The sequence below is a fragment of the Bos grunniens genome, chromosome 4 (genome assembly GCF_055505025.1).
Source record: "Bos grunniens cultivar Pamir isolate PY7600 chromosome 4, Bosgru_T2T1.0, whole genome shotgun sequence".
In the NCBI taxonomy this organism is placed as follows: Eukaryota; Metazoa; Chordata; class Mammalia; order Artiodactyla; family Bovidae; genus Bos; species Bos grunniens.
Window position 1 is genome coordinate 27,146,124 of NC_141168.1, and position 25,194 is coordinate 27,171,317.

Genomic DNA, 25,194 nt, shown 5'->3' on the forward strand with positions numbered 1-25,194 from the left:
ACCCCTACATTGTTCAAGGGTCAACTATACTTTGTTACAGCAGTCCTAGGATACTAACACAGTGCCCAAGCTTGATCCAGTCAATTCTGTCCAGGAGACCAAATCTTACAGTACAAACACAGCTTCTCAAGACTCACCCCTATGGCTTGGGGGTTAGGGGGGCCAGTTTCCAAAGAGGGAAGAATCCTTGTGAGCTGGGCAGAGGCACAAAAAGCTGTCTACTCTAGTTCTCGACTGCTAGAACACATAAGGACATTCTGATTTTCATTCTCATTGTTTGTTTTGCTTTAAAATATTCTTTTACCCTCTGGAATGAATTGCAGTGTATGATGTGAGATATGAATCGAAGTGACTTCTCTTCCATAATGTAATCCATGTGTCCTGACAACTTTTATTAGTGATGACCCCTTCCTCTCATCATTGTGTGGCTTCTTGTTGATTAGTCAGTGAGTACGGAAGATTAAAACCATTTCTGGAATCTCTATGCTATTCCATTCATGTGATTGACCAAGTTCCTGGTATGGTAGTAAGGAGACACTAGAGAGCTTGACTTCCAACCTCAGTTCTACAGTGTGGTTACCCCTGTCTGAGTGTTTTATCTATGGCAATTTGGAAATATCTAATTACTCTTAATGTTTTGGGGGGAATGGGTGGGGGGGCATAGGTTTACAAAATGTTCTTGACCTTTTTTAGAATAACGAACCAGAAGAACTCTCTCTGAACAGATGTGCTGTTGCCCTTTTTTGAAACTGGCCCTTGGCCCTGTTAAAAAATCTGGTCTTTGGAATGGGAACAAGTTAGAAAACAGTTAAGGATTCACCCATCAAATTTTGTAATAAATATGTACCTGACACATAGCAAGTACACAATGAATGTTAGGTAACAATTAGGTGAAGGCCAGACAACACCTATGTCAAACTCTTGCCAATATTCAACAACAGTTCATTCCTACATTTCCTCCATCTTTAAATCATGCATGTAGTGGGAAGGGGATGTGACAAATTGAATAATGGCCACCCCAAAATGTCCATGCCTAATCCCAAGAACGTCTGTATGCTGCTGCTGCTAAGTCACTTCAGTCATGTCCGACTCTGTGTGACCCCATAGACAGCAGCCCACCAGGCTCCCCCGTCCCTGGGATTCTCCAGGCAAGAACACTGGAGTGGGTTGCCATTTCCTTCTCCAATGCGTGAAAGTGAAAAGTGAAAGTGAAGTCGCTCAGTCATGTCCGACCCTCAGCGACCCCATGGACTGCAGCCTACCAGGCTCCTCCGTCCATGGGATTTTCCAGGCAAGAGTACTGGAGTGGGGTGCCATTGCCTTCTCTGGAACATCTGTATATGTAATGGTAAAAGGGACTTTATAGATATGGTTCGGAGAAGGCAATGGCATCCCACTCCAGTACTCTTGCCTAGAAAATCCCATGGGCGGAGGAGCCTGGTAGGCTGCAGTCCATGGGGTCGCTGAGGGTCGGACATGACTGAGCGACTTCACTTTCACTTTTCACTTTCCCGCATTGGAGAAGGAAATGGCAACCCACTCCAGTGTTCTTGCCTGGAGAATCCCAGGGACGGGGGAGCCTGGTGGGCTGCCATCTATGGGGTCGCACAGAGTCGGACATGACTGATGCGACTTAGCAGCAGCAGCATAGATATGGTTAAATTAAGAATCTTAAGATGAGAGATGATCTGGATAATTTGGATGGGTCTTTCTCTCCACTTCTGCCCATCCAGCCGGATTTCCATTGCTCCAACAATCTTCTTCCATTCACTCACCTTTGAAGCCTAGCTTTGCTAGCTATTCAAACTATAACAAACCAGACAGCATGTTACAAAAGCACAGATATCACTTTGCCAACAAAGGTCCATATAGTGAAACCTATGGTTTTTCCAGCACTAATGTACAGATGTGAGAGCTGGACCATAAGAAAGGCTGAGAGCCGAAGAATTGATGCTTTTGAATTGTGGTGCTAGAAATAATCTTGAGAGTCCCTTGGACTGCAAGAAGATCAAACCAGTCAATTCTAAAGGAAATCAACCTTGAATATTGAAAGGACTGATGCTGAAGCTCCAATACTTCTGCCACCTGATGTGACTCATTGGAAAGGCTCTGATGCTGGGAAAGATTGAAGGCCAAAGGAGGAGGGAGAGGCAGAGGATGAGTTAAACAGCATCACTGACTCAATGGACATGAATGTGAGCAAACTCTTGGAGACAGTGGAGGACGGAGGAGCCTGGTGTGCTGCAGTCCCTGGGGGTGGCAAAGAGTTGGACAAGATTTAGCCACTGAACAACAATTAGACAGTCGTGTTAACCCCACATGCTTGAGACTAGGGTTATTAAACTGATAGAAATTCACGGAGCAAATTAAATTGAAATGTGAAATAATGATGAGAAACCTTTAAAAAACTGAGGCATTTTCTCTCCCAGCATCAGACCAAAGAGAAAGAAAGCTAAAAAGACACTGAGAAAGGTATCTAGGTAGAAATACTGAATTGCACTATAAGCTCCTGCACATTTAATGCTCAGGGTGTTATAAGCCCTGGTACTTGGTCGGAAATTCCTTACTCCTTTTGTACAAGCCTGAAGGCTAGATAATGAGAGACAGTAAAGACTTAAGTAGTTCGGGTTCAAGAAATCTGGATTTGAATCCTGGTTCTGCAGACCAGCGTTCCTGGTGTTTTCCTCCAAGAGGCTACAAACGGCCTCCAACCAGGTAGCTCCTCAAAGTCTGTGAACCAGGAAGGTGCGTCACCCCAGCTCCTAACGCGGACTTCTGGGTCCGCATCATCAAGTTAAAGAGCAAAAAAATGCCTCGCTCTGGCTCTATCACAGCGTGCTTTTACTCTTCTCTCCCAGAATAAAAGGCTCTTACTTAAAAAAAAAAAAAAAAAGAAAGATTTTATTTTTTCTTTCCGTTCTGTTACTAGCTGGAGCTAAACACTGGCTGGGGCCCCAGGCGGCGGCTGGAAAGGCGCCCTCCCAGGAGCAGAAGGCTGGCTTAGGGGAAACTGGGGGCGGGGAGACAGCTCGCGATGCTGCCCAGCGCGGGACGGCTTCTCCCATCTTTCCCAGCCAGGCCAAGGCCCTAGCGTAAGCCCCCCGACCGCAGAGCGTGGCGAGGAGACTTGGGGGACACTCACCGGGTAGTGGGGTCACGCAGCCCCACCCCCAAGCCCTCCCTCGCAGCCCTACACTTTCCTCCAGGCCTGGGGGCGGAGGCGCCCGCCTAGCCGCCGCGGGGGCGGGGACCACCCACGGCGCCGCGCGGCCCCGCCCCGACCCCGCCCCGCGACGCTCCAGCCCGGCCTCCCTGCCCGCCTGGCTCGCAAGCTCCTCTCCGCGCGAGGAAACCCCACGCCCGGATGGAAGATTTTTTTTTTTTTTCCTGGGTTTTCCCTAAAGCTGGATGGGCCGCGGTACCCAGCTCCTTCAGATAAAGATGGAAGAGAGGGCTAGAGGGTCTAGACTGGTAGTGAAGAGATGGCCTTCTTGCTCCTCATTCTCCCGCCCCTCCCTTCCCAGCGAGAGGGCTGGACTGGGATTTATCGACCTAACCCATCTGGAAAGTTTTGGGTAGCAAATTAATTTATTTTCGTTCGGAAAAAAAAATTAACGTCGTGTTTGGGGATAAAATTACGCTGTTCCCATATGCGAATTGGGAATCTCTCCATCTAATTTAAACTGGAGAGGACGAAGTTGTGGAAGGGAAGTAACGCATCTGCTGGAGGGAGGCGGGGTGGGTGATGGGACGGGCGAAGTACAGTAGCGTTTAGGAGACTGTCGCGTCCCCTCCTGGAGGGAGGCCTCCCTCTTCTCCCCCCGCACCCCACCCCCGCTACGGCTGGGTCCTTCTACCGCACCCCCCCAACTTCTAGTTGCCAGAATGGAAAATTCACAGAGTCCAGCCTAGTCCAGGTCAACAAACTTTTATTGCCATTTCTGGCTCCCCCAGCCCCAGCAAGATCCCTGCTTACACTGGGCTCTGCTGCAGAGGAATGGCGGTGGTGGGCGGGTGTTAACTTCTCTTTCTCTGCACACTGCCAATGTTTAAAAAGAAAATCCACTTACTGGGCAGGGAGGGCCATACAGGGTGGGATTCAAGGGCGCCTATGGCTCAGTCCCACCTCTGCTGGCTGCAGAATATAGACTATGGTTCCAAACATTTTTTAAGGGAAAGGAGAAGAGATGAATTTGGTTGCTGTTGTACCCCTTGCCCTTGCTGCCACGTTTCCATGGAAATGAGGGAGGGGCAGGATGTAGCTCACTCTGACTACCTGGGAGGGTGGCAGGACAGGCAGTTAGTAAACACATCGCCTTCCACTCCTACCCAATACAGACTGCTGTCCCCAGTCGACCCCCAGGCTCACTGCCTGCTCCGCCCCAGTCCCTTCTGGAGCTGGTATCATGCCAACTGGACTCCAGGCAGGGCTTGCTGGCAACAGTAAGAATCTGAGTATGTTGGTCAAGCTCAGTAGCAGCCCTAGTAGGGCCGTCAGTTGTCATGGCTTGGTGAAAAGCTCAGTGCCCCCACAACTCTGTGCAACTGCTGTTGCTCAAGCATCTGTCTCAGACAAAACAAAAACCCAAATGATTGAGGTTAGAGAGAATACAAAATAACAATGCTGAGAGCTGGGATGAGGAGAGGAGGCACATCCTTCTCAGACTAGAGCCACCTGTGCACCCTGCCTTCTGCTGCCTGGAGTTTGCTTCCTCCCGCTGGGCTGTGGCTTGCAGGGCTGGAATCCAATCTCCGCTGGGTGCTGGCAGCTGTAACCACTGCCATCGGTTGATGAGGCTCGCCTGCTGCCCTACAGAGGAGGTGCAGGATGGATCTTCAGTACCATGGGTCCGCCCGGTGCTGCTGATTGTAGAGCTGTAGTTTGATCTGATCTTTGATCTGACTCACGAGGATCATGGACAGCAGGATTCCCACCAGCTGGAAAAGGTAAGAAGGAATTGAGACCTCAGCCATGAGTGATGGCCTTGTTTTCTCTGACTCAGTCTTCCCAGTGCAGTCAGCACCTGCCCTTCAGCAGTGTTAGTGCCTGAGTCCCAGGTGCCCTCCCCCAAACTAAAGGAGTCTTTACAGAATTGTGGAACCGCAGTTTTACAGGGTAAGTTACCTGGGGGATGGCCAGGCCCAGTGCCACACCACCAAGTACGAAGAGGTTGCTATGTATCCAATTGACCAATCTGTCAATACAGCCGTTGGTGTAGATGACTTTACTAGCTTCCAGGTAGTCAAGGGCCTGCATACCTTGGCCACACATGGTGTTGATCACTGCCTGGGGAGAGAGTTCAAAAGCCAAGTGGGACTCCCATTCCTAAAACTTTTTCTCTGGGGCCCTAGCTGATGGGCCTCCCACCCTTCCTAAACTCCTAAATTGTTAGAGAATATATGTGGAGGATGCTAGGTTGGAAGTTGCTAAATGCAGACTTCCCTTCCTCTGGCGGTCTGAGTTCAGTTTTCCTTGCTTTAGAGACCTGGGCCTTCTGGGCCGCCAAGTGGGCTATAGAAGTGAAAGACTGACAAAGCCATCAGACTGGAGTGAAGAAAAACATCTGACCGCTCTTCTGCAGAACTGACTGGCTGACCTAGGGGATGGAGATTCCCGATGGCAGCTGCTCTAATCAGAAAGTAACTCAGATCACTGTGGGAGGAAATGAGGCGGGAGGTGTGCTCACCTGGTTGGGGGTAGGCAAGCAACAGGAGTAAGGCACTGAACAGCGCTCACGGCTGGGGTTGTCTTCTGAACAGTTGAAATACATGTTCAGGGACCAGTCCTTGTAGGAAATCCCTCCACAGCAGCTGAACTGCAACAGAGCCCATCACAGGGGTTAAAAATCCCCCACCCCTTACACTGAGGTGACACAGGGAACTCTCAAAGCAACCAGAAGTCTATGGCAAGCTTCTACTTGTAAGTTCAAGTTGTGTGTAAACACAGCCTTGAAACTTTGAACTCAAGCTTTTCAGTGACCTTCACCTGAAGAAGTTATCTCTTCTTAATTTCTATTACTTTATATGTTTTTTTTAATAACTTCTTGTGTATATATTTTGTTTTACACACTCAACTATAAGCTCCTTGAGGGCAGTTTCTGGTTTTGCACTCTTGCATAGCATTTGCTGTTTAGTTGCTAAGTTGTGTCTGACTCTTTGTGACCCCATGGACTGCAGCCCGCCAGGCTCATCCATCCATGGGATTTTCCAGGCAAGAATACCAGAGTGGGTTGCCATTTCCTTCTTCAGGGGATCTTCCCGACCCAGGAATTGAACCCATGTCTCCTGCATTGGCAGGCGGATTCTTTACTACTGAGTCAGCAGGGAAGCATAGAGCCTGGCAAAAGGATATGTTCCCAAAATACTGGCTGAAATAATTAAAGGATCAGTGCTACAAACATTTGTCTTAATGTAGAGAAAGCACAGGAGGGGACTTTTCAATGTTGTTGGCCCATAGTTACACCATGAAAGCAAACAGGATCCAAGTTAAGGGTGTTACACCAAGTGAAGGGGAACTCAGCACTGGTCTCAAAAGCACCTCTGTTTCAAATATAATTTCTGACTCACAGCAGCATTATTCACAAGAGCCAAAATACAGAAGTGACCCAAAGTGTGCACCAAAAGACAAATGGATTAACAAAATGTGATATATACATATGATGGAATATTATTCAGCCTTATAAAGGAAATTTTGGCACAACCCACAACATAGATGAATGCTGAAGACATGCTAAGCGAAACAAGCCAGTCACAAAAAGACAAACAGTATTCATTGAGACAGAATTTCACAGAGACAGAAAATAGAATGGTGGTTTTTAGGGGGAGTGGGGAAATGGAGAGTTAGTGTTTAATGGGTATGGAGTTTCAGTTTGGGAAGAAAATTTTGGAGATGGATAGTGATGATGGCTATACAACAGTGTGAATGTACTTAGTGCTACAGATCTGTACACTTAAAATGGTAAATTTGATATTATGTATATTTTACCACAATTTTAAAAATGTAACTTTCTAATTGGTGATATTAAAAAAATCTGCCAGTTCCCCCATGAGTAACCACTTATAATGGTTTCTTTTATATCCTTCCATATTCCTTTTGTAAATATGAATACACATTCTTTCCTCTTTTACACAATTGGTAAATTACTATATATACTGTTCTGTGCCAGTAAAATAACTTTTAAAGCTATATGTGGCTTTTTTGCCAAACCCTTTCCCAGAATCCATTACCTATCAGGTAATGAAAAAGCCCACAGACCTTGAGGGTGAGTTGTCTCTTGGGATAGCATTAACGTTTACCCATAGCTTCCCAGACCACTAGACGACGACCCTCCTCCTCAACCCGTACCTCCTTCTGGCCAAAATCTATGAGGTTCTGAAGGTCCAAGTCATCTCGGTAGTGCACGATGGCATTATTGATAATCTCACTCACTTTGCCCCGCACCTGCCAGGAACATGAGGAGGGAATCAGAACACAGGACTAGCCCCTAACCTGCTCCCCTGCAGAAACAGCAATAGACGGTGCTCATCTTTCTTTCTTTAAGTCAACCTTGAAGTCAGAACCAAGTCCTAGCAGGGAAGAGGGCCAGTTCCGAAGCCCATGCATCCCTGGGCTCCCTGGTACCTGTGGGCAAGAAAAATGCTGATCTGCTGTTGCCATGTCTCAGAGCCGCATTCCAAGATAAGCCAATATTTATCTATTTCTGAGTACTATTACACAAAATACTTGACTGATGTAAAGCAGTGAAACTAGTTTGTGTGTGTGTCGAGGGGGTGGATTGTTTTTTAGTAGAAAGGACTTACTAAGCTAAGACACTGACCTCTAGTGGACATAAAAGAATTGCATCTCTTTCAGTTCAGTTCAGTCGCTCAGTCGTGTCCAACTCTTTTCGATCTCATGGACCACAGCACACCAGTCCTCCCTGTCCATCACCAGCTCCCGGAGTTTACCCAAACTCATGTCCATTAAGTCGGTGATGCCATCCAACCATCTTATCCTTTGTTGTCCCCTTCTCCTCCTGCCCTCAATCTTTCCCAGCATCAGGGTCTTTTCAAATGAGTCAGCTCTTCACATCAGGTGGCCAAAGTATTGGAGTTTCAGCTTCAACATCATTCCTTCCAATGAACACCCAGGACTGATCTCCTTTAGGATGGACTGGTTGGATCGCCTTGAAGTCCAAGGGACCCTCAAAAGTCTTCTCCAACGTTTTTGAGTACAGATCTTTTCTCTGTATCATTTTTAGGATTTTACTAGGACACTCTGAATCGACTCAGTGGCTCTCAATTTCATAGTTTAAGCATGCTCTCTTCCTTCCTGCTTCATTACTTTTCTCAAAATTTCTTATCCATAGTCCTATACTTGCCCCTGGCAATCATCTGCCCTTTTGGAAAGAAATTCTAGTTTTTAATTAAAAGGGCTGCCACTGAATGGCAGACCACTTCCAGATATGGTGAGAGCTGTTCAAAGTCTTGTTTACTTCCCCCATTTCTTACTTTTGTTTATCCCAATAATTTTTTAAAGAAATAAAAGGCTCTTCATGTTGTCCGTGACCCACTTGATAACTGAATTTTACTCAATCATTTGCCATTAAAGACTATTTTAACTTTGGGTTCATAGAATTTATTTCCCTGTTGGCCTCTCAGACTGTCAGAGGAAAACACCTTACAATCTTGAAATCCTCTTTAAATATGGTGACTTTAAAGGGCATTCATTCATCCCTAAGGACAATCTTTCAAAGGCTAATGCTCCTCAGGGGAAGGACCACTGTGGTTAATTAGTCAGGCTGAGCACAGGCAGGAACCTTCCCTTCCTTCCTCTGGTTCACATCTGAGTAGGCCTGTGACTCCGAGTTACCTTGTCTGAGAAGACGAAGCCCAGGATGCCAGCTGCCAGCTGTAGCAGGAACACGACGGTGAGACAGAGAGAGAACTGTGGGGGAGCATGGCAAGAGGAGGCAGTCTGTTACCGCGCTGGGCAGGGGTTTCCCAGGGCCACAGGGACGCCTGGGGACCACAGGCCACTTCTCCCGGACACCCCCCACCCCACAGTGTGGGCCAGCTGCCTCTGGGACGCTGTCCTGGGGGTGCTCGCCCTTGCTGGGTTACCTGGGCTGAGCTCCACAGGGAGGAGTGGCCAGCACAGACCAGGGGGCAGCAAGGGACAAAACAAACTGAAAGGTTTCAGGAAGAAGCACAGGGAAGAGGGGCCTGGGCCTTCCCAGGGGGTCGCCCCTGACCACTCACCGTCTGCAGGAGGCAGATGTTCTCGCGGAGAGATCCGATGCAGCCGCAGAAGGTGAGCAGGAACATGAGGATGCCCACCACGATCAGCAGGATGGCCGGGTCCACAGCCAGGCAGGCCAGTGCCGCCTCTGGGGGGGAGGGGGCTCTCAGTCTGAGCTGGTGCCCACTGAGCAGGGTGCCAGGGGTGGGGTGGGGTGCCCCCAGAACTATCCTCCTCCCCTGGTGGGGGACTCTCCAGTGTGGCTAGGTAAAGGTTACAGGCAGCAGTACTGCCCTCCCACGGGGAGAACACCAAGGGCCCAGAACAGTCTGTGGCCTTTAATTTGAGGAACTAACAAAGTAAGAGCCTTTATTCCCAGGCTTGAGAGAGGAGGAACCACTTTCGCCCCAGAAAAGAATTAGAATGGCATTAGGCTTGCTGGCTTTTGCATATTCTGTTTCCTGGAGACTTCGTGTAGAGGAATAGGAATGGAGGTTGAGTTTCTCTGGAACATAGTGAAGGGAGGGCTGAAGCCTCTCGTTAGTCTTTGCACTCAGAAGCCTACCTTCTTCCCTAGATATGCCCTAAGCCTAAAATGCAGGCAGATCTCAGAAGATTCACGGGAGCTCGGGGGAATCCAGGAGGACTGGCTTGGGTGGCCAGCGGAGTAAGCCGCCAGGATTTGGCTAGAGGGTGGCTGCCCCCTATAGCTCCATAGCTTCTGTGAGGAGGAGGGCTGAAGGGCCAGGGCTGAAAGAGGCAGAGGAGAAAGGGGCAGGCAAGAGTCATGGGGAGATGGACAGGAACTGTAGCTCACCTGCATGCTTCATCAGCCGAGCGTAGACGCCCACAGCCACCATCACCATGGAAATCACCTGTGGAGACAGGGAAGGAGCCACACTCTGAGGTTTTGGAAACCGGGGAGCCCTGAGAGCCATGAGTAACCTTGGAGGACAGGAGGATGATGACTCTTCCTGGACCAGAAATGAGCATCTTTTTCCTCCCCAGTGATACTGTTGATAGAATCCAGCACAGCATTACCTCCATGAAAAGCCTGTATCAGGATGATCACATTTAATTCTCACAACACAGTTATCTGGTGAGGCAGCTATTCTTCCCATCTTACAGATGAGGAAGTTAAGGCAATGCAAGGTTAATACAGAACAGCAGTTAGGAACATGGGCTTCAGAGTGAGGTGAATCTGAGCCCACGCTGGACAACTCTCTGAACTTCAGTTTCTGTATCTGGGAATTTGTTTTTTGTTGTCATTGTTCTTTTTGGCTGTGTTGGGTCTTTGTTGCTGTGTGGGCTTTTCTCTAGCTGCAGTGAGCGGAGGCTACTCTTTGTTGTGGTGCTCGGGCTTCTCACTGCAGTGGCTTTTCTGTTGCACAGCACAGGCTCTAGGCGCACAGGCTCAGTAGTTGCGGCTCTCAGGCTCTAGAGTGAGGGCTAAGTAGTTGTGGCACATAGGCTTAGTTGCCCCGAAGCATGTGGAATATTCCTGGACCAGGGATCAAACCCATGTCCTCTACACTGGCAGGTGGATTCTTAACCACTGGACCATCAGGGAAGTCCCTGAAGATGGGGATTTAAAACAACTATACCTAATAAGATTACTGTGAAGATGAAATAAAAGAATGCATGAAAAGCATTTAACAAAATGCCTAGTAATAAATATTATCTATCATTACTAATTGGGGCTTCCCAGGTGGCTCAGTGGTGAAGAATCTGCCTGCCAAGCAGGAGATGTGAGGGTTTGATCCTTGTGCTGGGAAAGATCCCTTGGAGAAGGAAATGGCAACCCACTCCAGTATTCTTGCCTAAGAAATTCCATGGACAGAGGAGCCTGGTGGGCTGCAGTCCATGGGGTCACAAAAGAGTCAGACACAACAGCAACTAACAACAAAACATTACTAATGGTTAACTTGCTCAGGGTCACATAGAAACTGTGAAGTTCTGAATTTGAATCCAGCTACTTCAAAGGGAAGGTCTTCAAGCTGACGCAGGCCTGAGTAGATGCTCCCAGATCTCTAACCCTCTTGGAGGTCGATGTGGTGTCAAATGTAAGAATGAAAGTGCAACCAGAATGAAAAAATGCTTGCACATGAACGCGTTGGTGTAAAATAGCAGAACTACCTTACAAAGGAAACTTTATAAAAGTCTGATTTCAGGGTGCGGAAACAGAGAAGTTTAGACCTTTCAAACTTCCTGGCTTCTCTCTGAGAAAACAAACTCATCAAAGACCAGCAGGGCTCCCTAAAGGGGCCTTCTCTGTGCCCTTGCCGCAGGCCTCCAGGAGTGCAGGGTGACCCCATGTGCACACCCTTCCTTTGTGCCCAGTTCCCAGGCTGGTGCTAAGCAGCAGCTGGCTGTCACCATGGCAATAGCTGGGGCCACGCTCTGGCTGGAGGGAGTTCTCAGCAGGAACTTGACCAGTTCAGTGGGGAAGGACAGGGCTGGCTGGACTCCGCTGTCCTGCAAGACAGAGAGCAGTTGGGAAGAAACATCTTGGGGCTTTGGTGGGAGAAGGGAATTGAGCCCCTATAGCAGGACAACAGGTCAGACTAGTCCTCAGGAGAGAGAGATTTTCTTTAGTGAACTCTACCAGCTAGTGCATTCAGCAGGAAATGGGAAAACCTTGTCTAAAACCATGTCTTTTAGGACCCTTCTCCTTGGTCCCCAGTCGTTTGACATCACCTCTGCCTCGGGGCCCCATGCGTTATGTGCTGGCCCTCACACTCTGTGTCCAGGAGCGAGGGAGCTGCTTGCAGAGAGTTGTGAGAGGGGCTGGAGGTGCCAGCTGGCTTCTTGTCCCACAGCACAGCCAGGCTCAGGGAGCAAGGGGCAGTGGGTGGGAGGTGAGGAAAACCCACAACAGAGATCCCAGTCATCCCGCCGGCCCAGAGACATAAGCCCTTTGCCAGAGCGATCAGGCATCTCTGTCTGCCCTTTAAAACTCGCCACAGCCAATTCTGGTTCTGAACATCACTTTACTGAGTCATTTAAAAATATGTATCTGCTCTTTATTTAAACAGGCTCCTCGCTGTTTTTTCACGTTAAATTTTCACTGGGGTGTATAACTTTTCACAGAGACAGTCTCTGATTAAATCCCCACACAGCTAAAACAAGAAAGGGAAAGTAAAGAGATGCCATGTGTCCCAGGGTAAGTTCCTTCCATGGGTGGGCTGTAATTACAGCAGCTGTTCTGTCTCTATCTGCGGTAGGTAGAACAGTGTCCCCCCCAGAGATATCCTGTCTTAATTCCCAGAACCCGTGAAAACGTTACCTTACATGGCTGGTGGGGCTGTGCAAATGTGATTTGCGTAAGGACCTTATGATGGGGAGATTATCCCAGTTGGCCCAATATAATCACAAGGGACCTTATAAGAAGGAGGCAAGAAGGTCAGAGTAGAGGAAGAGATGTGTATGAGAACGGAAGCAGGGCCTGAAGTGTGTGCTGTAAACCGAGGACCATGAACAGCCTCTAAAAGCTGGAGAAGGCAAGGAACTAGATTCTTCCTTAAAGCCTCCAGAGGGAATCATGCTTGCTGACGTCTTGATTTCAGCTCAATGAGACCTGTTTTGGACTTCTGATCTCCAGAACTATAAGAAAACTAATTTGTGTTATATTAAACCATTCAGTTTGTGGCAATTTGTTAACAACAGTAACAGGAAACAAATACACTCTCCAAATCCAATTCATCAGCTGTTATGTAGGAGATACTCTGAAGACTGCAAAGATGAGCAAGATGTGGTCCCTGCCCTTTAGGAGACATATCTGTTATGTGGGAGGGGGCAAGAGCGTCTATAGCCTAAGGCGGTGCTTTTTGATGTTGGCTGCCATTAGACTGGGGGCGGGGGGCGGCGTAGAGGAGAACTTCAAAATTCCTGATGCCTCTGCTACACCCCAAACCAAGTATGTCAGAATCTCTGGCATTGGAACCCAGGTCACAGTGTTCCTGAATGCATTCCAAGTGATTCCAACATGCAGCCAAGTTCAAGACCCACCAGCCTCAAGCACACTCGCCAGGGATCTAGAGCAGCAGGTGCTGGTTATGTGAAAAAGAAAGTTAAGACATTAATATGATCATGAATATTTAATATCATTAATGATCCTGCTTACTTGGAAGCTCACTAGCTACCTCTGAAATTCTGCATTTCTGTCATTGATCTGCCCCTTTATCCTGGAGTGTCAGCTTGCTCTTTCACACTTATATTCCTGACCACATCTCCCACCCTGAATTCCTCAGAGCTGCTGCCATTCCAAAGTGAGTACTGCTGTTATTAGCTTAGCATTTGAGAGCTGAATAGAAACTTAGGAATGAGCCCGACCACTCACTTTTTAATAGATGAGGCCAAAAGAGCAAAGTGATATTTGACGAAGTGTACACGGGTGCAGTGGCATCATCTGGACTAAACCTCATTTCTGATCTCAGTTGGGAACCGTCTACACCACATCAGTCTTTGCTGCAGAATCCTTGTGACATCCCACAATATCACCAGTGACCTCCTTTCATGATGAGAATGGAGATAAAGACACTTCTCTTCCTAGAATAGCTTTTCATATTCTGGCTAGAATGAAGCCTCACTGGAAACTTTCAAACGCTAGACACAGTTTTTAAAATAGCTGAGTCCAGCCAAAGGCATGTTCCTGAAGAGTTGTCCATCAAATTATATAAAATAATTTGCCCGCACCAGTACCTTTATCCTTATGTAAGGTGAGTAACTACCTTATAATGAAAATAGCCATCCTCTGGGCTCCTTGGAGAAATGGCTGATCCTAGGACTGGGGCAGGAAATAGGTAAGTCTGGAGCATCTTGTGGTGCCAGAAGGTAAGGAAAGGCTCAAAAATAAAAAAAACAAAACCCCACATTGGTGTGGCCATGCCAAAGAGATATCAAAAGAGTATGGAATTGTTACCCCAAATATAAAATAAATATCCGTGAGTCTATACTGATATAAATGACTTAATAAATGGGAGAGAAAAGACAAATCTCTCACACAGAATTCCAAATATTTTACGGAGGTACTGCAGCGTCTGGAGAAGGTCATGGCAACCCACTCCAGTATCCTTGCCTGGGAAATCCCATGGACAGAGGAGCCTGGCGGGCTGCAGTTCACGGGGCCACACAGAGTCGGATATGACTGAGCGACTATCACTCACTGCAGTGTCAGGGAGGTGGGACACAGTTCCCCACTTCCAAGTGTGGGCTGCACACAGTAACTTCTTTCCGAAGAGAACAGACTGCAAAAGGGTGGGGGAAAGACTAACTTTACAGTGGAGAGGCCTGGCTCCCTCAGCCAGGTGATCGACGTCAACATCAGCACAGGTCATTGATATATGAGATTATGTGAAATGGCACTTCCCTTCCGTGGTCTTCCTTCCCCAAACCCATAACCCCAGTATAATTATAAGAAAACATCAGGCAAGTTCCAGTGGAGGGACAAGATGATCAGTACTCTTCCAAACTGTCAAAGGCTTCAAAAACAAGGAAATTCTGAGACACTGCCACAGCCAACAAAAACCTAAGGAGACATAACAACTAAATGAAATTTGGTATCCTGGATGGGATCCTAGAACACAAAAAGGGCATTAAGTAAAAACTAAGGGAAGCTGAATAAAGCATGGAAGTTAATGTAATAAATGTTTCGGGTTGGCTGAAAAGTTCATTCCAGATTTTTCCTGAGCGTGCTCAATTGTGTCTGACTCTTTGAGACCAACCCCATGGACTGTAGCTGACCAGGTTCCTCTGTCCATGGAATTTTCTAGGCAAGAACATTGGAATGGGTTGTCATTTCCTACTCCGGGAGATCTTCCTGACCCAGGGATCGAACCTGTGTCTCTTGAGTCTCCTGTGTTGGCAGGCAGATTCTTTACCACTGTGCCACCTGGGAAGCAGCATCATACTCATGTAAGATGTTAATAAACAAGAGACACTGGATGTGGGGTATATGGGAACTCTCTGTACCATCTTCTCAAAGTTCCTGTAAAACTAACACTGTTCTAGAAAATGAAATCTATTTTTTAAAAAGTTACCCTCAATTTGTTAGTCGTGTAAATCCACAGTTTGTAATATCATATTTTCTTAAACTGGGATTCACTTGCCTATGGTTTTACAACCTTTATCAGGGTGTTTTCTCCTTACACCAAAAAATGGCAGTAGAACTTAAAAATGTTCAGGGGACAGGACACTGAGAAGCTGCAGTGCTCTCTTGGTATACCGAATGCAATCTACTTTATATTCATATTTAACTTTGCCCAATTATCCCAATAATGTCCTTTATAACTGCTTTCCCCCCCTTTTTTTCTGATTCAGCTTCCAGTCAACGATCATGTAGTTAGTGATCCACGCATCAAGTCTCCTTTAGCTTGGAACAGTTTCACAGCTTTTTTTCTTTTCTTTGTATTTGGTTTCTTAAAACACTGACTTTAAAAAAATTGTGGTAAAGTACATACACCACGAAATTAACCATTTTAAAGGGTGCAGTTCAGTGGCCATAAGTACATTCATATTGCTGGGCAACCACCACCATTATCAGGCTCCAGGACAGTTTCTTCACCCCAAATACAATTCTTGTACCCATTAAATGGTCACTCCCAACTCCCTCCACTCCTCCAACCCTTGGCAACCACAGACCTGCTGTCTCTATGGTTTTGCCTATTCTGCACATTTTCTATAAATGGAATCATATAATATGTGGCTCTTGGTGTCAATCTTCTAACCTTTCCAAGGTTCATCAGTGTTGTAGCATGTATCAGGACTTCATTACCTTTTAAGGCCTAGTAATATCCCACTGTATGGATAGAACCCAATTGGTTTTTCCATTCATCTGCTGATGGACATGTGGGTTGTTTCCACCTTTGGGCTACTGTGAATAGTGTTGCCATGAATATCCATGTACAGGTTTTTGTTTGAGTACATCCTGTTTGCTGTTCTCTTGGGTATAGACCCTGGAGTGGAATTGCCAGGTCGTAGGGTAATTCTATATTTAATTTTTTGAGGTGCTACCAAGCTTTTTCCACAGTAGCTGCACCATTTCACATTCCCACCAGCAATGTACGGGATTCCAATTTTTCCACATCATTGCCAATGCATGTTCTGATATTTTTCCTTTTGATACTGACTTTTTTTTTTTTTCCCCATAAGTCCAGGCCAGTGGTTTGGCTTAACATCCCTCAGTTTGGATGTTGGATTGCTTCTTCCCAATCTGATCCAGATGATGTATTTTTGACAGGAGTATTAACATAGATAATGTGTCCTTTTCAGTATGTCACGAGAGGAAACGACATACTAATTTCTACCCTAGAAATAAGGAACAATTTTACTAACAGATGATTTGATTGTTAGCCACATGTCTCAGCGTCTCATAAAATAGTATGGCAATACTCTAAATAGTTTCCTAGTTTTCCAGAAGGCTTGCTGGTAACGTGTCCTCTTCCCTGTGCCCTTGACAGCAGATAAGCAGCTGTGGTCTTGGAGAGAAGATGGGAGATAACAGAAAACAGAGAAAAGTCACTCCATTATTTGACCTTTTTTTCCCCCTGTAAATCAGGAAAAGACAGTCATGAACTGATGTTTGTAAGGAAAAGCCTTATTCCAGCCCCTGGCACACTAATTCACAGCCATCAGCACCAAGTGGGAAGGGCCCCCAGGTAAGGTACTGGACAAGAGATCTACTGGCTCGAATGTCCATAATTACAGGCAGATTAGCTCTTGAGTCTGTTTCCATTGGATTAAAACCAATGCAATGTGAAAAGCTCTGAGAAGTGGACCTGGGGAAGGTCCTCGGACAACAGTGGAATTTCTGTTCCTATGATATATAGGAAACATCTCTGTAAACCTTAAAATATAACGACACCATTAATCATCACCACCTTCTGGCTAACAGCAGGAATGTGAGCAGGGGCATCTGAGGCTGAAGGAAGTCAGGTTCAAGGTTGGCCCTGGCCTAGGCTGAGTCCCCACACACCTGTCACTTGTCAGGAGGAGCACTCATCCTAGCTCTCCAAGTCCTCCCCCAATAGGTGACCTTGACGAGCCAATTCTAACAACGATGGTAATAGCTACCTTTCTTCGAGGGCTAAAGGGCCAGGCACTGGACTAAGCATTGTATACACACTATGACCACAAGCCCAAGAGGGTGGTAGGATCTCCAGTTTATAGAATTGATGTTGGGAGAATTTACTCAGATAGTGAGTGGCTAAAGTGGGACTGGAAGGTATGTCCATATGGCTCCAGAGCCTCATGACCTTGGTCACATGGCTGCCTCCCGCTTTGCCTCACAGCAGCTCCAGGGCGTGTGCGTTCACTTCAGGGCCTTGTGTGAGGTGGGAAGGAGCTGCCTGCAGTTGTCTTGGGTGAGCAGCTGGTCATCTCCAAATGGCGGGGCTCAGGCCGGGGAAGTAAAATAGCATCAGGAGGGCCCTGCAGGACCCAGAGGGAAGTCCTGGAGCCATGCCTGAAAGGGGCCAATGGGGCATCACCACTAGGGCCCACCAGCCCCTGAGAGGAAGCCTGGCCTGTCCACCTTCCACGTTCTGAAGTCCAATCTAGGGACTTCCCTGGTGGTCCAATGGTTAAGACTTTGCCTTCCAATGCAAGGAGCGTGGGTCCAATCCCTGGTCAGGGAGCTAAGATCCCACATGTCTCATGGCCAAAAAACCAAAACGTAACAGATATTATAATGTTACAAATTCAATAAAGACTTTTATTAGTAAAAAATGGCCCACATAAAATCTTGAAAAAAATTTAAAAAATTAAAATAAAAAGCCTAGTCTGCATGAACTGGGTGGATCTGTCTCACCTTTTCTTTGGAATGAATCTTTCCCCCTCTTTTCTTGATGGTGGCAGTGGGAGACAGCTGGGAGTAGAGTGATTCCCTGCGTGGGGCTCAAACCACTGTCCCCTCCACCCACTGCCAGAAGGATGTTGGGAGGGAGGGGTCTGCACCTCCCACTTCTCAGTCCTTTCTGTCCTTATTTGTGGATGAAGTCAAAAAAATCATAGCTTGCAAGCCCTAAAGCAGGGCCCCCTCTCTCACTACCTGGGATCTGCACACACCAGTCCTTCAGCAGGCATCCTGGCACCACTGTTCTGGGATTTCTAAGGTGGCAACTCTCCATGTGGGACTGACTGTTGGCTCTCTCCCGCTGGATAGGATGGAATTGTCCAGCTGGAGTGGAGTCCCTAGGGCTCTTTCCTCGGCTGGAGTGGAGTCCACAGAGCTCTTTCCTCTCCAATGTCTGGGCCAACCCTTTAGCTCCTTTTAGGCCATGGCTGGTTTTGGTTCTCCAAGGTTATAAATGAGGAAGGGAAGTTCACAAGGGCTCATAGTGGTATAAACACTCAGACTCACAGCCTGGAGTCGCCAGCCTGACACATAGCTTGCTATCGAAACTCTAAGAGATGCTTCTCTTTTATCCTTTTTAAAAGCTGCTTGAAGTCTATGATTTTCTACTTGGTACAAGGCAAACAGAGCTATTTAGGGAGTTAAGAAGGCATGTGTGTGACCTGACAACAAACAGTGTGGTTCTGTCTTCATTCTTGGTGGTGGTGGTGTTGTTTTATAAAAAATAATGTGATAATTCGTTTATTGCAGCCTGCCTAGTCTATAGGGAAAGGAGGGAAAAAATGGGGGAGGAAATGGGCTCTATCTCCTAACATGTGTAGGTAGTTGTGTGTGTGTGTGTGTGTGCCTGTGTGCCCACGCTTGCATGGTGGTAAAGGTGGGGGTGGCGTGGGCAGGAAGGGACCTGGGCACTCAGGAGGGGCTTTTGCCAGGCTCAATGCCTGATCATTTCCTTGTGGCTTCTGAGCCAGACTACAACAGATAGTGCTGAAGGTGGTTTAGGGGAGCATTCTGAATCCCCTGGGGATTCCAATACAGTGGAAGTAGGCGGGAAAGTGAATTTCTTGATTCACTCATCAGATACCTCATCAGAACCCTGAATCAGCCCAGGGAAGACCTGGATGGGCCCATGTGTGCTGTGGGCAGTCATCAGGCATGGCCCCGAGGGAGATGATGGAGGGCATGGCTGCCATTTTTTCTGACCCAGCTTGAGGGAAGGGTGCCAGGCCCACTGCAGAAGAGAATACAGGATGCAACCCCAATTAAGAATTAAGGATGCTTGAGGACTTAAGGTTGTGCTGCATCCTGACAGACTAGTGTCCATAAGAAGGGAGGAAGGGCATCCTGATTCCACCCCATAGGCTCTGATCCCTCGTTCACCACTCAATAAACATTCAATAAGTACCCACTCTCTGCCAAACACAGCTTGGGCGCTGAGAATCCAGAAGTAAATAAGCCAGTCTCTACCCTCAGGAGCCTAGAGGGGAAGACATAAAGAAATGCAAAATTGGGGCACAGGTTAAAAAAAAAAAAGATTTGACGATCAAAACGTGCCCAAGGTAGCCGGGGGGAGTCCTGAGGCATCACCTCTAAGGAAGGCTCAGCTGAGACACAGGGGCAGGAGAGCTGAGCTTCTAGGCTTTGCCTGACTCAGAAGTTACGCCAACTGCTGCCCTGGGTGGGAAAAGGATCAGCAAGGAGGGAGATGGTTGCTGTGGGCAGCACTGAAAATGCTCCTGCCAATGTATGCCCAAGCTGACAAAGCGTGGTGTATCAGCCCACTGTCTTCCCTTTGCACAGACAGACAGAAGGTTGTGTTCAGTCATGTCCAACTCTTTGTGACCCTATGGACTGTAGCCCACCAGGCTCCTCTGTCCATGGGATTCTCCAGGTAAGAATACTGGAGTGGGTTGCCATTTCCTTCTCCAGGGGATCTTCCTGACCCAGAGATCAAACCCGGGTCTCCTATATTGCAAGCAGTCTCCTACACCGCAGGCGGATTCTTTACCAACTGAGCCACTAGAAAAGCCCTCATTCCCTCTGCACAGAGCTGTCTAATACAAGGAGGTAAGGAAAGTCAGCTACTTCTTAATGGAAAGACTAAAGTATAACTTCTGTGATCCTGGGGCAATTCTCCAAGCCATGGAATCCTAACAATCAGTAACCCAGTTGCACAATTCTGGGAAGAAAACCAGAAGTCCTAGGCAAAAGAGGAATTGAGATTTGAAGCATGAACAGAAGGAACAGGTCCTGGTCCCATAGGAGCCAGGAGCCTTCTGAGTCAGACTCCAAATGCCCCAAGGGTCAGGGCTCCTAGAGAAGCAGCACGGATAACCACTGCCACCACGGTCACCACTATCACCACTGCATATGAGTCCAGGCGATGCCTTCCCAATGTGACCCAGGCACAGATGCAAACACCATCCATCCACACCTCCCCGGCGCCTGGCCAGAACACTCTCTGCCTGGAATAGGAGTTGGCTGACAATCCCAACCATGGGTGCCTCCTGAGTACGAAAGGGGAATTTGATTAAGATGGTTGCTGCTAAGTCACTTCAGTCATGTCCGACTCTGTGGGACCCATCAAGCTCCCCCGTCCCTGGGATTCTCCAGGCAAGAACACTGGAGTGGGTTGCCATTTCCTTCTCCAATGCATGAAAGTGAAAAGCGAAAGGGAAGTCACTCAGTCATGTCCGACTCTTAGCAACCCCATGAACTGCAGCCCACCAGGCTCCTCGGTCCATGGGATTTGTCAGGCAAGAGTACTGGAGTGGGGTGCCATTGCCTTCTCCGATTAAGATGGTGGAGAAACCTAAAAAAAGAAATCACCATAATCAGTCCCTAAAGGGGGATGGGAAGAAAAATGACCCCTGATCTGGGGAAACAGCTCTTCATCTCCAGTTGACCATATGTGGGATTAACTCTATGGGTCCAGACCTGGGGGAGAAGTGGCGTTCAGTAATGCCAAAAAAAAACTGTCCCCTGCGAAGGTCGATGTCCCAAGGGTCCCAGGACACAAGAAAGATGCATCCTTAGAGCTAGCCCCAGGTCTTGAAGAAAGAAAACAGTCCCCAGAGTGACATTCCTCTTTAAATAGTTCACAGAGGCAGAAAAACATTTCTCCTTTAGAGGAGAAAGCTTAAGGACAGAGACACACATATATTGGCTTGGGGTCACACAGTAAGTTGGTGCCAGAAAGAAATTGGGCCTCTTGTCCTTCGGTGTGCTATTTCTAGTGCCTCTGACTTTTTATAAGTCTCAAGTAGGGCCAAGAAGGGGCGCTTCTCTAATTTGGGATGGTTCCAGCTTGGTTAGCCAGGTCCTCTGACCTTGAATGAAGCATTGGAACCAAGAAAAACGGGTCTATGGAGCCAAACTCTCTCCCTTGCTGTGACCTCCCAAAGTCACTTATCTGGTAAAAAGGATAGAGTGGGGGAAGTCCAGGAAAATGACCATGAAGGCAAGTGTAACAGATGCACCCAGCTGTTGTTGCTAGGGTGCACAGATAAGGGTGAAGCGCCGAAGGCTTCAACGGAGTTTCACACAAAGTCATGATTGACAGAGGAAGTTAGAACAAGGACCTGAGTTCCCTGGGATGCTAGTGCTGGCTCTAAAGATGGCGTGTCATTGGCCTGGCATGCTCAGTGGGCATGTAAGAGGGTTCTCTGGAATTTGCCCTTCGGTGTGGGGCTTCCCCTTAGGACATCCCCCAGCCTGACAGAGTGGTGGTGAGATTTTCTTCCCTGGCCACCAGCTGAAACTGGCGTTGACTAGTTAACTACCAATACTGCTAACACCCCAGCGACAGCGGCAACCAAGGACTTCCCCTGTGGTTCAGTAGAGAAATCACCAGGTCAAGCCCACTAACCCCCTTTTTGACATAGGATAAAAGACCATCTCTATGGTTTGGCTTTCTTATATATAAAACGCAGAGTTCTAGACAAGATGTCTTCTAGTTTTTTTTTTCCAGTTGCCGAACTGAGAATTTGTTAGGAGTTCAAACTTCATTTTTCCCAGTACAATGGCTGAGAGTGAGCTGTCATCACCACCCTCTGGGATTTCTCTCATTTTTCCCAACGGGCTGGCACTTATGTACTTTGTGTCTGTTCACACCATGGCCCCCGTGAAACCTTTCCAGCAACTAGCTTAGCTGCCTAGTCTGCTCCTTCTCCTAGGAAACGTAGACTCCTCCCTCCTGCAAGTCTGAACTTTAGGTCTCAAGCAGAGGTGGGCAAGTATAATGGACTCCTAGAGCAGCAGCAGCTCTGGTGTCATTGGTGCTGGAAGAGAAACTGGGGAATGTGACGGGGGTGGAGATGGATCTCCCCATATTCTCAAACCCAGAGAGGCTCAGGGACTCTCGAGACATGAAACAGGACTGAGCTAGCATTTCATGATCTGGCCCAGCTGCATTCTCAGCTCCAGCAGAGAATTTCCAGCATCCTTGATCATGCTGGGTTTGATTTTTATGGAGGAGGAGACTGAGGCCCAAAGAGGTGAACATATTGTCCAGGTTACTCAAGTCAACAATTGAAGGCAGACTGGGGGTGGGAATCGAGGCAGCCCCAGACCGACATTTTCTACTTTTTCAGCTCCAATCAGAAGATTCTGAAAGGACCCTGGACTTCCCCCAGTCCAACATGGGGTCTATTTAAAGAAGCGAAATAATATCAAACTCCAGAGGATGGAGCCTGGTCCTGAGAAAGGTGGGCAAAGTTTGGGAGAGTTCTGGGAAAAACACCCACACCTGGAGGCCATTCCTGTCCTTTCTCAGCCTTTGGAGGGAAGGGGAAGAGGGAGGGCGGCAGAGGCCTGCAAAAGGAAGAGACGAAAGCCCCTGAACCCATTCTCTCTGAGGGAAGGGAGAGGAAAGGTCTGGGTTCCCGCTTCCTCTTTTTTTCTTTGCCAGCAGGGCCTCCCAGCCCTCAGGCCTGAAAAATCCCCCAATCGTGAATGTATTAAGGGTCTGCTTGGGCCAACAGGAAAACCCGCTCCTCCCGCTCAAACCCACCTTTTTAGCCTGACACAGACCCTCATCCGAAGCCGAGAGAATACCCATAAAGCTTTACAGAATCTCTTGCATTCCCTCCACCCCAACACCCTCTGCAGTCAAGGCGCCACTGGGGTGTCCCTGCCTAGGATAAATTACCCCAAAGTGCGATTTTTCCAGAAAACTAGACAGTGCCGCTCACCACGTTCGCCTTGAACCGGGCATCCGGGAACGACCCCTCCTCAGCGATGGCAGCCCACTCAACCCTCCAGGGAGTGCCCTGCAGCCCAGGTGCCCCTATAACCCCAAGACTCACCCAGAAGAGCATGTTGAAGAAGAAGAGCAGGTATTTCACCAGCGGGCTGACGAAGGAGAAGTCCTCCCCATAGGCGGCCGGCGCCCCGGGTCTCCGGGCCATGGTCCAGCCGCCGCTGCCCCCGGGGGCCTATCTCCACACGGCGGCCGGCCCACCTGCGCGCTCCGCGCCGGGAGGCATGAGCTGCACCACCGCCGGAGCCTAAGCGGCGGGGGAACTGCGCTGCGGCGGGAGGTGCCCGCGCCGTGCGTCCGGGAGAAGCGCGGGCAAGGGAACGGCGCCGCCACTGGAGCCGCCGGGAGTCGCGGGAGCTGCCGCTGGCAGCGTGAGCGGCGGAGACTCCGCTGCGGCCGGAGGACCAGCCTGGCGCGCCGGGCTCCCAGGAAACCGGGCCCGCCCTCGACCGCCCATTGGCTCGTCTGCCGAAGCCTGACTTCTCATTGGTCGATCTCTGATGTCAGTAAGTATCCAACCATCCCTCTTTTCCGAGAGGCGGGGGAGACACCTGTTCAGTGAGGGACAACTTGTTAAAGGGTCAGCCGTTCCGCCTCCTCCCTCGAGTTGGAAAGCATCCAGGCTTCAGCTACTCAAGGGAAAAAAAGATGAGAAGGAATGCACACTGCCATCACACACCCACGTCCTCTACCCAGTTGCTGTGCATATATGCAAACACACATACATTAAAATCAACAAGTACATACACCATATGTTAAGCAATGCGTTGAAAGCCGTGGGAATACAAGAGAGTAGAAGAAATCCACCCCCTACCCCGGGGTAGGGGGCTGATGACAATAAAATCAGAGAGACAAAACTAACCTACACATGACAATTAAGATTGTTTAAGAGGAGCTGCTATCCTGTTTAATAACTATATATTTTAAATGCTTATTTCAAAAAACACTATAATCCAATAGTGGAAATTTGGAAACATCACCAACAATCCTGCCATCCTAATTCATTACTCTTTCAATTCCCATTTCACTATTTAAGTCTAGATCCTCGAGCAGACATCGTTTTTAACACACTGATCTGACACATACCAGTGCAGCACAGGTGACAGACACTGGGCTGGCTACCTAACGCACACGTGAATGCTGTCGACTGAACATTTGAATCGATTTTATCCCCAAATTCATATGCTGAAATCCTAACCCCTATGATTATAGCGTTAGGAAATGGAGACTTTGGGAGGTGCTTAGGTCATAAGAATGGAGCCTTTCAGTTCAGTTCAGTTCAGTTCAGTCGCTCAGTCATGTCCGACTCTTTGCGACCCCATGAACTGCAGCACGCCAGGCCTCCCTGTCCACCACCAACTCCCGGAGTTCACTCAGACTCACGTCCATCAAGTCGGTGATGCCATCCAGCCATCTCATCCTCTGTCATCCCCTTCTCCTCCTGCCCCAATCCGTCCCAGCATCAGGGTCTTTTCCAATGAGTCAACTCTTTGCATGAGGTGGCCAAAGTACTGGAGTTTCAGCTTTAGCATCATTCCTACCAAAGAAATCCCAGGGCTGATCTTCAGAATGGACTGGTTGGATCTCCTTGCAGTCCAAGGGACTCTCAAGAGTCTTCTCCAACACCACAGTTCAAAAGCATCAATTCTTCGGCGCTCAGCCTTCTTCACAGTCCAACTCTCATATCCATACATGACCACTGGAAAAACCATAGCCTTGACTAGACGGACCTTTGTTGGCAAAGTAATGTCTCTGCTTTTGAATATGCTATCTAGGTTGGTCATAACTTTCCTTCCAAAGAGTGTCTTTTAATTTCATGGCTGCAATCACCATCTGCAGTGATTTTGGAGCCCCAAAAAATAA

The 25,194-nt window shown here is 48.1% G+C and overlaps 1 protein-coding gene across 1 annotated transcript; it reads right to left on the reverse strand.

Annotated features, from left to right (window-relative positions):
* Positions 1-3,912: 3,912 nt before the first annotated feature.
* Positions 3,913-23,729, reverse strand: TSPAN33 (tetraspanin 33). Its single transcript, XM_086395726.1, has 8 exons — positions 23,378-23,729; positions 10,038-10,095; positions 9,241-9,368; positions 8,852-8,926; positions 7,346-7,441; positions 5,688-5,816; positions 5,126-5,287; positions 3,913-4,938 (listed from the first exon to the last, which is right to left on the reverse strand). Exons 1-8 carry the CDS (start codon positions 23,477-23,479, stop codon positions 4,837-4,839), a joined length of 852 nt encoding a protein of 283 aa, XP_086251852.1. The 5' UTR covers positions 23,480-23,729; the 3' UTR covers positions 3,913-4,836.
* Between the last annotated feature and the right edge of the window lie 1,465 nt (positions 23,730-25,194).